Below are 13,377 nucleotides of genomic sequence, written 5' to 3'. Positions count from 1 at the left end.
TTTCACCCACTCCAGACGTCTTTGGAGTATTATGGGAAAAGGGGTCTGAGTGAGAAAGCACGACTGAGTTACTCTAAATGTCTTACGTTAGTTTTATCGCCCTTTCCAAACTCGTTGGGCGCCATGTAGTGTAGTTCCTATCTTCCCAATAGGCTCTGCGCATTGGAATAATACCTACAGCAGTAAAGGCCTAGGCCAGACGTTAACTAGGTCTACTACTGTCGATACTAGACTTAAAGTTTTGGGTTTGCCAGCTTAGCTCAGAGTTCACTAGAAACTTTCTCGAATGTTCAAGGAGGACTTAACTTCCCTGATTAGACAAGAAGGGATTTAGTTTCTGACAACCATAGAACATGACAACTTTGCTCTCCCCTAATCAAGAGTCAATCTCGAGAGTCGTGTGAACAAAAGGCAAATTATTTTACTCAGTCAGTACGTGCATTCTTAGTCTCATCAGAATGTAGAGAAAAGGAAGAGATGGGCGTGTTCAATAAAAAGGTGTTATTTATTGATCAGTCTCTTTTCTCATACAAGAGAAATGGATCGATATTATTGCAATACTTATAGTTAAGTAAAGTGCATACATTAAGAGCAGCAGTATAAAATAATACTGTAAAAACATTGATATGGTTTCTAAGCCATAAGATGTTTAAAATGAATAAAATATATTACATACACATATACATTTGACTAAACGTACTCAACTGGTGTTTCTAGATACGCCTACCCCGTGTACCTGACCTAAGTCTAATACGAGGGCGGGAATAGATAGTTACAGTTTAAGTTAAGTTTGTTTTTGCCAAGTGAATAACTAAAGAATTCTCTGTGAGGGGTTATTCAGTTCTGTACCTGGAAGTTAGGATGAATGAGGAATGGTATCTCTCTCTCTGGTCTCGATATTCCAGGCTGCCTGCGAGGGCTACCCGGAAACGCCGGTGCTGGATTCTTGGCAGGAGAAAGCAGCTTCTCTCAGCGCGTCAGGAAGGCGGGGCTGCTGCCAGCGGGGTCTGCTCTGCTCTTGGCTTCGGCAAGTATGGCTGCTCCGTCTCGTCACCACGCGTGTGTTTGCATATGGCAAGATCGGTAATATTTATACCTTTAAGGTGCCGAGATTGACGTAAGGATGGACATAGATACGTCAATAAAGATGTCATACGATTTGCTCGTTAGCACATTCTTTTACTAAAGTTCTCGGTGAAATCAAAACAATGGCCGCAGGGTTTTGCCCAGGTTGTCATAGGTTTGATTTGTTATGAGAACTCCGTATGCCTTATCGGGGGCTGGAGGAATATCGCTTGTCTAATTAGATCGCAAGCGTTATGACCTAATCAGATAACACGTTCCTGTGCCGTAGTGTGACTGCGTCAGATAACGGTATCTGCATCATGGGGGTTTTCTGCCTCATGGGCTGACTGCTAGTTAACTTGTTGGTTTGTTTAACTAGAATAGGGTCAGGAATAGGGGGATCGATTCAGAACCTATAGGAATACATGACAATATGTGGTAAAACAGCTGGCTTCACATGCCAAAAGAGTTTAGCCTAAGACTGCTTTGTCCATGCTACCATTAGGATAGCTGGTCTAATAAGGTTGACTTACAACCAATCACCATAAGGGTTGTTTGGACTGATACAAGTTGATCACTAGAACTAGTGAACATCATATCAGGCCAACTTCTCACAGGGTCGCCTCGAAGGGGAGGGAGTAGCCCCTTCGGACGATTTGCAGCACCCACCTGTCCGATGTGATGGTGCGCCAGTGGAGGAGGTGATGCCGAACCCTGCCCCCCCACTGGCGTGGAATGGGCCTGAAAGCTCGGACTAGGAGGGCTTTGAGGCAGATGCTGCGGTGGTGGATGTGGACTGGCCTCGCCGTTGTCCCCGGGCACCGCCAAGGCGGTTACCACGTCCGCCACTGTGCTGGATGTTAGTCTGCGGCCCGAGGCTGGCAGGACATGTGGGGGCTCCCCTTCCTTGGTCACGAAAAGAGCGAAAGGCAGCAGTTTGCTGGCGCAGGGCCGACAGGCCCAAGGACTTGGCCGTAGTCCTGGAGTACTTAAAGCGCTCAAGTGCACTGTCTGCCTTGTCGCCAAAAAGGCTACGGCCAGCAAACAGCATGTCCATAAGGGTGTTCTGGACATCAGCCGAAAAGTTGGCGGACCTCAGCCAGGCGTGGCGGCGAACCACCACCGTCGTTGCAATCGCCCTGCCTAGCGGGTCCGTTGTATCCAGCCCACATCGGATGGAATACCGGGGACGTCGTCGTCCGGGGACGGCACCCTGGGGGTTGGCACCGGCGGAGGGGTCGTGAGGTCGACCAGCGGTGACCCGGATCCGGACCCAGTGGGGCCTTACGGCATCGGGAACGAAGTCGCCGAAGCACCCGATGGCGCCAGGGCTTAAGCCGCCCTCCCGCCAAGGCCCCTAGTCAGGGCTGCGGGGCCCGAAGGCGCGCCGACAAGCCTCGACGGAGGGAAGTGAGTCCTCATGGCCACGAGGAAGTCACGAATCTCCTCCGGCATCGCATTCAGCCCAGGGACCGGCGGGTGTGGGGCTGGCTGCGACGTCTGCAGCTCCGGCGGAGACGCGTGGGCGGTGTCGCCTGAACCCCCGGCCGCATCGTGCGAGCATTGGGGGGAGTTGGAAGAGCGGTGTCGCGCCTTCAACTTCTTGTGCCTCTTACCTGAGGACTTGGAGCCCGACGAGTGGTGTCGACTCGCCGAGCTGTGATGACTTCGGCCCCGCGACCGGTCCCTCCACCTCCTCCTGGACCTCGAACGGTGCGGGCCGACTGCCGGAGCTCGAGGCGCTTAGGGGACCGCTCCCGCCTAGCTTTCGACATCAAGGCCCGGCAGTTGGGGCATGACTTGTCATCGTGGTCGGGCCCCAAACAACTTAGGCACCGGCGATGGGGGTCGGTAACTGACATCAGTCGGATGCAGTCGGCACAGGGTTTGAACCCGGGCATCCCTACCGGCACCGATGGAGTCGTTCGACTCGAGAAAAAACAGATCAAAAACTTTAGTCAAAAAATGACTAAGGGTACCACTTTTCCGGATCGGAGCTTGCTGGCGTTGAAAAAAGAACTGACGTCAGTGAGCGAGGGTGGCGTCTAAGTACTTCGGCAACGTCATCCCGGCGCCAACGACTGACGGGGAGCCGCAGACGATGCCTAGCGACGCGCAGGGGTACTGCTACGCAAAAGTTTCCAGATCTAGACTGACGCCTGGGGATATTCTAAGGTAAGGAATCTAATACTAACCTGTTTCTTTCAGATGTGGGTGTCAATTTACACATTCACAATGCACTACTGCCTGGAGAGCCAGGTCCGGTGGGAGGGCACTTGGCCCATTTGTAAGGTCCAGCAGTATTTTCCGGTCTGACCCATTCCACAAATCCACCACCTGAGTAGGTACTGCTTTGGAATCCATTCACAAGGTGATAAATATGTGGTTAGAAGTAACCATCATGTTACTTACCTTAGTTAACACGGTTTCTGATGGAGACTCCCTCTCAGTGGCTCTTAACCAGTGGTCCGTGTACCCCTATGGGTCCTTAGCCCAAACTCAAAATTATACAACATTAACAGAATAATAAATAGTATATACATAAATTAGAAAAATGAAGACATCTTAAATCGGATGCTAAAAATTACACTGGTATACTCAGACATATTTGCGACCGCATTTGAATTCAGAAAAGCTTCACATTTTTCGTCACTGATACATTTTGTTTTTTTTATATTTGTTTGGTAATTAAGTTAAATATTTCAAAATGTCTGTATTTTTTGATTAATGCTTGTTTTTGTAGTGTTGCGTATTGCTTTGCGGTTCACATAATCAAAACTGTTTAAGTGGGGGTCCCCGGAGTCCAATAATGACTCAGTAGTGGTGCAGCTTATTCCAATAAGGATTCAGTCGGGTTCCCCCTATTCCAGTAATGATTAAAAGCGGGTCCACAGAAGTCAGAAGTTTAAGAACCACTGCTCTATCCATCTACCAATGTCTCACCACCTCCTCCTCCTTCCCATTCTGTGGAATGGACTCCTTTGATTCATACTAAAAAGATTTTAATTAGAGATCTGCATCCTGGCAAAATTGGATTACTAAGAGTTAACCTCTGACAGTGTAGACAGATATTAGAAAGAAACGGATGTCGGCTCGCGGAGGTGGCAGTTATATTGTGGCCCCAATGTTAGTTCTGGGGCAGGAGAGATCCAATGGAGAGTCGCATGACGCCACATACCGGCGGCCGAAGGGAATTACTGAGAAAAATCTTCATATCTAGTCTGGCACCTAGGGACATACACAAGGTGAGGAATCTGTGGTTAGTAGTATCCATTAGAAAGGTGTATTTTTCAGGTTTTCTTTTCCTAGCTCATTATTTAAAGCTACTGCTCAGAAATACAAGAGTCAAAGTCTTGAGACTGTCTTTCACAAAAGACATACTTGCTAATTACCAAGTGGTGAGGTTGCTCATCCCTAATAAGTGGTTTATGGCCTCTGACCACACTGGAAAGGAAAGGTATTGTGAATTGGAGCCTGCACTCCGTCTTAAACCACACAAGACCTGCAACACCTTGGTAATGGTAGCTTCGTAGACATCTGGAGGAGAACTTATACAACCGTGGTCAAATTTCAGTACAGAAGTGTTGAGAATGGACTTTGTAAAAGTTACCCAGAAGGGATGCACAAGTGTTGCAAAAAGTGTCAGTCAATTTAAACTATCCATCACACTGTCAAACCTGATGCAATGACTGAAGTTTGTCAATCATCATGTGAAGAAGAGGAAGCAATACTTTTTACATTTGGACTAGTAGAATTAACGATATATTTAAAGTGTTGCAGCTAGGTGTGAGAACAGAAAGCTTGTGCATAAATTCCTATTAATGTTTTTAATATTCTGAGATTACATATCTGAACGATATACAAAAGGATAACATTATAAATAAATGGCCAATCAATTGAGCTGACTAAGGTCCATATAGTTCCTACAGACACTGGAATGGCAATGCTAAAGTGAATGCAATTGTATTTGATGCAAACAAGAAGAAGCAGGGTAAACTACAGTGTTTAGACAAATATCAGAACTAAAAATATTGTGGAATAAAATATATTGCAAGAATATAGAGAATAAAAATATTGTGAAGGCAAGTTTCTATGGGTAAATAAAGTGTTATTATATTAAGGCTCCACATATATGTACCTTAAAGATATACATATTTTCAAGGTACTTCTATGTGGAGGTAAGAATAGTAAAACTATACTTGCCTATTTGCACTTATCTTCTCAATATTTTGGTCCTTGATGTTTTTAGTACAATAATCTGTCCATATGATATTTTTGGTTCTGATATTCTGTCAGTGACCGTAAACTACCGGTACATATTTATCCAATGTGTATTAAAATATGTACACCATTTCATAGGTTCAGATTTTATAGAAATTTTATGTTATGATATTAAATTTGGTTACTATTTCAATTGTCAACATACCCATATGCAAACTTTCTTGCATCAAGAAAGATCTGGTTGATTAGTTCTCTTGTCGGAGCAACAATTATTGCTTCAGGTTCTTGCAGATCTATACTGTGAGGAGGAACTCCCTCCTGCATCATGTGAGCAAGGATTGGCAAAAGGAAAGCTGCCTGTGGTTTGAGGAAATGAGAAAAACAAAAGAATTAGACAATTAATATCACAGTGAATCAAGAGGACAAAAGCATTCTAGGTGGGTGGGTATTCTAGATTTGGCTAGTAACTCTAGTTAGGGCACTGCACCAGCCAAAACCTGGTGACATTTCACGTTATGTAATAGCCCAATGTACGAGTTACTTAGCTTCGGTAATGGTGTATCTGGTAGAGACTATTCTAGCCGCAGATTCTTTCACGTGGAATTATCCCTAGGTGTGAGATTGGATACAGAATTTTGTGTGCCACAGCATCACTGTGCGCTGTGTAGAGGGTTGGGAGGTGGATGGAGGGGGTGGAGGTGACTGGGATGCCATCACCCGACTCTGCCCCTGCGGAGCCCGCGCACGTGACGTCAGCGAGGTCACACAAGTCACACCCCGGCGCCTATCTCAGTTTTCTTCAGAGAACTTTTCCGCGCCACAACACAGAGCCATCAGACAAAACTGTGAGTGTATGGGAACAGTGTGCGAAAAGAAAAAAGGAAGAAATGCGTTACTTACCTGTAACAGCAGTTATCCAGTATTGGTGTCTTTCATAGATTCACATGCCTGAATCATTCCCCGTCGTCGAGATGGGAGCCCCGGTAATAGAAAAGTAATGTCCTATAGACATACATAGAGAAAAATAGGCCTAAGGGCCTTGCCTTAGTAGCCTATCTATGTCCTTTTGTGAAAAGGACCAAATTCCAAAGGTAGCCAATCAGCTACCACCTCCCTCTAGAACCTTCCTGCCAGGAGCCTCAGTCTCTCAGATTTTCGTACGCACCAAGCTAGGTAGACGTAAGATATGCTCTGTAGTGAGAGATGAGTCCTTCCTGGGGAGGTGGGAGGGTTGCATGTGAATCTATGAAAGACACCAATACTGGATAACTGCTGTTACAGGTAAGTAACGCATTTCTTATCCAGTATTATGGGTGTCTTTCATAGATTCACATGCCTGAATCAGAATAGCAAGCAATACATTATGCACATATGCGATGGAATATAACAGTCTGAGATAATACATATCATGTGACTAGATACCATCAGTAATATAGAGAGTAAAGTAAATAAATGTGCATACCATTGCAGGACGGTGGGAAGTAGGAAGGCTCATCTTACTGGAAGAGATGGCGAAGTACAGCTTGGCCCACAGCTGCATCCTGCATCAGTTCCGTGTCCAGGCAGTAGTGTCTGGTAAAGGTGTGCGGCGATTTCCAGGTGGCCGCTCTGCAGATATCCAGAATCGGTACACCAGCGAATAGTGCTGCCGATGTGGACACAGCTCTCGTGGAATGTGCTCGGACTGAGGAATGTAATGGACGTCCGGCTTTGTCATGACAAAATGCAATTGTTGCCGATATCCATCTGGAAATGGATTGTTTGGAGAGTGGCATGCCTTTTCTCGGCCTGCTGAAGGCAACGAAAAGTTGTTTGGTCTTTCTGAAAGCTTTTGTTTTGTCCAGGTAAAATTTTAGACATCTCTTAATGTCCAAAGAGTGAAGAGATCTTTCCGCCACTGTGCCTGGGTTCGGGAAGAATGAGCGAAGCACAAGCGGTTCATTGAGATGGAAGTCCGAGGGGACTTTAGGAATGAAACGTGGGTTGGTTCTTAAGATGACTCTGTCTTCTCTAAATTGCAAGAAAGGATCCTGTATCGAAAGAGCTTGCAACTCACTGACTCTTCTGGCTGATGTTAGAGCTAAAAGAAGTGCAGTTTTCCAGGAAATGTATTTGAGTTCAGCCCTATGGATAGGTTCAAATGGATGTTTCATTAACTGATTGAGTACAATATTCAGATGCCACGTTGGTGGTATTCGTCTTGGTCTAGGGAAAGATCTGTAAAGCCCTTTAAGGAACTGTTTTATCAGTCTGTTGGACCATAGTGAAGGGCCTTTTGAAGACCTGGTGAAGCGAGAGATTGCTGCCAGGTGTACCCTGATGGAAGCATGCGCAAGACCTGTTTGGGCCAGATGCAGGAGATAAGGCAGTATCTGCTCTGGAGTGATTCTAAAAGGGTGTATATTGTTGTCTTTACACCAAATACAAAAGCGCTTCCATTTCAAGGAATAAGTTTTGTTCGTGCTAACTGCTCTTGCTTTAGCTAGGACTTCTTTGCACTCCTGCGGGATGCTTAGGTGACAGAATTCTCGGTACTCAGGAGCCAAGCCGATAATCTGAGAGATGTCAGATTCGGGTGGAGTATCTGGCCTTTGGACATCGAGAGTAGAGAAGGATGTTGAGGCAGTTGGATTGATGGACGGACTGAGAGGCGTCGGAGGTCCGCGAACCAATGTTGTCTCGGCCAGTATGGGGCCATGAGAATCAATGTGCAATGCTCCATTTTCATCTTCCGGATGACTCTGCTGATCAGGGGAAATGGCGGAAACGCGTACGCAAACACGTTGCGCCATGCGATGGAAAATGCATTTCCTAATGACCCCTGTTGGGGATGCCAACTTGCGAAGCTTTGGCATTTTTTGTTCTCCTTGGTGGCAAAGAGGTCTATTTGAGGTGTTCCCCATGCCGAGAAGATGTTGTCTAGAACTTGCTGGTTCAGTTCCCATTCGTGGGACATTGACCTCTGTCTGCTGAGAGCGTCTGCTATGACGTTGTCTTTTCCTGGGACATACTCCGATGTTAATGTGATGTTGTTGAGCAGTAGCCAGCTCCAAATTTTTTGTGATTCGCGAGACAGCGTCAGCGAGCGTGTCCCTCCCTGCTTGTTTAAGTAGTGCATTGTGGTCGTGTTGTCTGTCCTCACTAGCACTGCAGAATTTTTGATGCGAGGGAGGAATGCCTGTAGGGAGTGAAGGACTGCACGTAGTTCTAGGAGGTTGATATGCAGAGCCTTCTCTTGCTCCGACCATCTGCCGCTGATTTGTAAGTCTTGAAGGACTGCACCCCAGCCTTCGAGAGAAGCGTCCGTCGTTATGACGTGTGGAGTTTCTGGTAACAAGAACGTAAGACCTTTGGATAGGTTCTTGTGCTTCATCCACCAGCCCAGCGTCTCGGATATCTGTCGAGTGACGACTATGTGATCCTCGAAGGAATCTGTACATTGGGTCCACTGTTTGGTCAGGGCCTCCTGAAGGGGGCGCATTCTGAGCCGACAGTGAGGGATGAGTAGAATGCAGGAAGACATCATCCCTAGAAGAGATTTGAAAATCCTTACTTTGATGGTTGGTTTTGAAGATATCGCGGTAGCTAGAGTCATCAGTTTGTTTTTTCTTTCCAGAGATGGGAAAGCTTTGGAGGAAATGGTGTTTATAGTGGCCCCCAGAAATGTTATTATCCTGGTGGGTTGTAAAGTAGATTTTTCGAAGTTGAGAGTCAAACCCAGGCTCCGGAAAATGTTGAGACAGGCGTTGGAAGACAGCTGTGCGTCCGTGAGAGACGGTGCTTTCACCAGCCAGTCGTCTAGGTAGGGGAAGACCTGGTGATTCTGTTGTCTCAGGTAAGCTGCCACAGGAGCCAGGCACTTTGTAAAAATGCGAGGTGCTGATTTGAGGCCAAATGGGAGGACACAAAATTGGTAATGGAGACCTGCTACTTCGAATCGTAGGAATTTTTTGTGTCGTTTGTGTATTGGGACATGGTAATATGCATCTTGCAGGTCCAAAGATGTCATAAAGTCTCCTTCCTCCAGGGAGCCTAAGATTTCCTGGATAGTCACCATACGAAACGATTGGCTTTTCAGGAAGGCATTGAGTGCCCTGAGATCTAGAATGGGCCTCCATTTCTTCTTTTTCTGTTGGATTAAAAAGAAGCGGGAATAAAATCCCTTTCCCTTTTGAGCTGATGGGACTCGCTCTATTGCTCCCTTTTTTATCATGGAAGAGATTTCCTGCAGTAGCAGACGAAGGTGTCTGTGATGATGTTTGTGAGGAGGGGTGAACGGTGGGATGGAGTTGAATTCCAAGGTGTGACCGTGTTGAATCAATTGTAGTACCCACCGATCCGTCGTAATCCTTTTCCAATTTTGGAGGAAATGTGTTAGCTTGCCACCAATTTTGAGCGGACCGGACGGTGGGGGGACTGGCTGCGGGAAATGGTCATTGTCTTCCGCCAGCCGTTTTCTTTTGCGATTTGCCTCTGAAGTTCGGTCTCCCGTAGGGGGTCTGACGACTTTGTTGTTGCTGTCGCTGTGGATATTGGGAGCGATTTTGATTATATGTGGATTTGCCTTGATAAGATCCTCTGTACGTGGATTGTCCTCGTCCTCTGTGCCCTCGAAAGGACTGGTTCCTGAATTGTAAAGTCCCGAGAGCCCTTGCAGTATCGGTGTCTTTCTTTATCGTCTGCAAGGCTTCATCTATTTTAGCACCAAATAGTAGTTGTCCGTCATAGGGCATATCTACAACTTTGGTTTGTACTTCCTGTCTGAAGGACGTCGCTTTGAGCCAACCTTGCCTGCGCAAAACTGCGGCACCTGCAAGCTGTCTGAAGCCTGTCATGGCGACATCGACAGCTGAGTCTATGATTTCTGATGCCGATATTTGACCTTCATGAAGGAGTGCCTGGACCTCATTTTTCAAGTCATCAGGCACGTGCGTGAGATATGGAGCAATATCCTCCCATAGTTGCCTATTGTATCTGCCCAGCAGAGCAATGGCGTTGGCCACTTTGACCGTCATGGCTGACGTTGTGGAGAAGCGTTTGCCTATGCCATCCAATTTCCTGCCCTCCTTGTCTGGTGGTGCTGAGAGTGGCGAGGATGGGTTTCTGGAGTTCTTCTGGGCGGCTTGAGTGACGACCGAATCAGGTTTTGGATGTGAATTAAAACAAGTGGCTGCCGTTGACGGAGCCCTATATTTTTTGTCCAGTCTAGGGACCACTATAGAAACAGATGCAGGTGTTTGCATGAGTTGTAGCCCCTGTTCCCAGATATGTTCTATTATGGGAATGGATCGTGCCTCCTTTCTTATGGGGTCTTTGAAGTCATACAAGAAACAATCTGTTACTTTTGTTTCCATTGCCATGTGAAATCTGGTGGCCGCTCTCTCTATTAAATTGTGGAATCCACCGATATCCACTGGTGGAGAGTCTGATGTGCTGGGTTCCGGTGTGGCCGGAGAATGAGCAACGTAATCCTCATCATCTCTGTTTTGAGAGAGGTCATCTCTAACCTCACCTTCCTCAGGAGGTTCGTCGTCATCATCAGAGGATTGTATGTTGTGAACCTGTTCAGTATCTTGAGGAATAACCAAAGGCGTTGGTCTTGCCCTTGGTGATCTTTGCTGTGTGGAAGATTCTTGAGAATTGCCATGTGATGGTGTCGCTGACGATTCTGGGAATCTCTTTTTATAGTCTGTGATCAGGAATTGAAGATCCTGAACTATCTCGGCCGGTAATACTATCATTGGAGTGACTTGAGTATGTACCTGAGCCTGAATAGTTTCTTCCGTAAATATAACATCATCTCCGTCATCGTCAGTACTCTGGCATTTGACGTTGAGATCTGACGGGCTAGTAGCTTGTTCGAAGTGGTCATCATCTGATTCGTCAGCTTGAAGTATGTGAGAAGGAAGCAGTGATTGAACCCTACTGGGTGATGTTAATTCGGGCGTAATAGGGAGTTTGGTGACCTTTTTTGATGGAATTAACTCCGCTTTTTTCCATGGCGTCGATGATGTCGTCGTCGACGAGGTCGTCGACGAGGTCGTCGACGGTATCGCCGTCGATCGCTTTTCAAGCGTCGAGTGTCCCTTCGCCGATGAAGCTGTCGTCGACGAGGCGGTCGTCGACAGAGTAGCCGTCGACGGTGCCTTAGCCGTCGACGGAGTTGGCGTCGACGGTACCTTCGCCGTCGTCGATGCGGTCGTCGACGGTGCCTTCGCCGTCGTCGTGGACGTCGACGGCAGTTTTGTCGTCGGCGTCGTAGTAGCCGTCGACGGTGTAGTTGTCGTCGGCGGTGCTCCTACCGTCGTCGGTGTCTTCGTCGACGATGCGGTGGACGTCGACTGAATTCTCGTCGACGATGTCGGTGTTTTCTGTTTTGTCAACGTCGACGGAGATGACGACGGAGTTTTGACAAACGATTGCTGTTTTTTAATAAGTACAATCGACGATATTGGCTTACCCGTCGTCGACGAGTGGGTGGTCGTCGTCGTTGAAGTCAAGGCTGACGATGCCACCGTCGTCGAGATCGTCGTCGTCGATGTGGAAACATAGTTCGTTTTTCTTGAAGATAATGTCATCGAAGTAGACGACGAGGACTGCGATGGCTTTCTGAAGGTTGCAGCATCCTTCACAGACGTATCAGATCTTGCCTCAGAAGACTTTGAAGTAGTCTTTTTGTGAGGGACGTCTGGATGGCCAGGGGAAGCCTCCCTTGGCCTTTTTAAGGACAGTTTTGAGGAAACTGAGGCCATTTCACTGCCCTCCGAGGAGAGCACCTCAACATCTCTGGTTTTTAGTCTGTTTAGCCAGAGGAGCAGTCTGCCTTCTCTATCCTTAAGGGTTTTGGTAGAGAATGTTCTACATACCCTGCAGTCCTTTACTGTGTGGTCAGGGTAGAGGCAGTAGAGGCAAGTCTCATGCTTGTCGTCGACGTGCAGTCTCTTCTTGCCACAAGAAGAACAAGCTCTGAATAGTCCTCTTTTCTGTTGTTCAGCCATATTTGAAGTAGAATCCAAGTTTTTGTGAAGAAAGTAAAGAATTTGAAGAAACCTGAGGAGAGCTCAGGTGGGGACTCCCTAGCACAACGTGCGGTAGAAAATCTGAGAGACTGAGGCTCCTGGCAGGAAGGTTCTAGAGGGAGGTGGTAGCTGATTGGCTACCTTTGGAATTTGGTCCTTTTCACAAAAGGACATAGATAGGCTACTAAGGCAAGGCCCTTAGGCCTATTTTTCTCTATGTATGTCTATAGGACATTACTTTTCTATTACCGGGGCTCCCATCTCGACGACGGGGAATGATTCAGGCATGTGAATCTATGAAAGACACCCATAATACTGGATAATGGTGGGGAACACCACCATAAGGAGCAGTGACAAAAACTGCAGTACCCCAGGCAGGGAAAAAGAATAAAGAACAGAGCATAGCCCTGAAAAGCAACCCTGCCAGCACAAAGATAGCTCCCCCCCCCTTGAGTCAGGAACACATGAAAAGTGTCATGAAAACATAACAGGACCATAACCTTAACCAATTACAATGAAGGGGAAGCAGTGTGGGACAAACAATGCACAACAAGACTCCCAGACAGCCCCCAACACAGAATGTGACAACCCAAGTAAGGAACAAGGGCAGAAGCCCAACCAAAAGACCACAACCTAGAGGATAGCAGAGGGGCCAGGACCCCTAGTAATGAAAGGGGGCAAGAGAATGGGGAGAGGCGCCTGAGGGAGGAACAGAAATCCATCTCAGCCCCCAGGACAGAGAGCAGGAAGGCGAAGAAGGGCCCGGACACACCTCTGGGAAGGGTCCGCACACAAGACACAAAAAGGCGTGGAACCAGAGCCATAACGCCAGGCCGCAGACAACAGGTCAGACCAGGCTAACAGCGCAAGGACCCCGGAGAAGGATACCCTGGGGCGCCACCAAAGGCATTCCAAGCCAGAGGGGAAGTGCACCTGCAACATACTTAAACGCCAGTGAGAGCAGAGGCCCAAAGGCGACCATAACTTCCAAGCACAGAACAAGCTATACAATAGCTTCCACTACCCTACATAGGGTTTGTCAAGTCTCAAGATATGGGAACCCTATTCGGAA

The 13,377-nt window shown here is 47.2% G+C and overlaps 1 protein-coding gene across 7 annotated transcripts in view; it reads right to left on the bottom strand.

The window, feature by feature from the left end:
* Positions 1 to 13,377, bottom strand: part of DDX4 (DEAD-box helicase 4) — a 1,965,714-nt gene that overhangs the window by 486,311 nt on the left and 1,466,026 nt on the right. For all 7 annotated transcript variants that reach the window (XM_078675096.1, XM_078675100.1, XM_078675101.1 and 4 more), the window contains one exon: positions 5,492 to 5,643. In XM_078675096.1, coding sequence (XP_078531222.1) covers positions 5,492 to 5,643 — 152 coding nt within the window. The remainder of the gene's footprint in view (positions 1 to 5,491; positions 5,644 to 13,377) is intronic.

The sequence above is a fragment of the Lissotriton helveticus genome, chromosome 2_1, assembly GCF_964261635.1.
Source record: "Lissotriton helveticus chromosome 2_1, aLisHel1.1, whole genome shotgun sequence".
Taxonomy (NCBI): Eukaryota; Metazoa; Chordata; class Amphibia; order Caudata; family Salamandridae; genus Lissotriton; species Lissotriton helveticus.
Note: the sequence above shows the minus strand (reverse complement) of the source record. Positions and strands in the feature narration are given on the sequence as shown.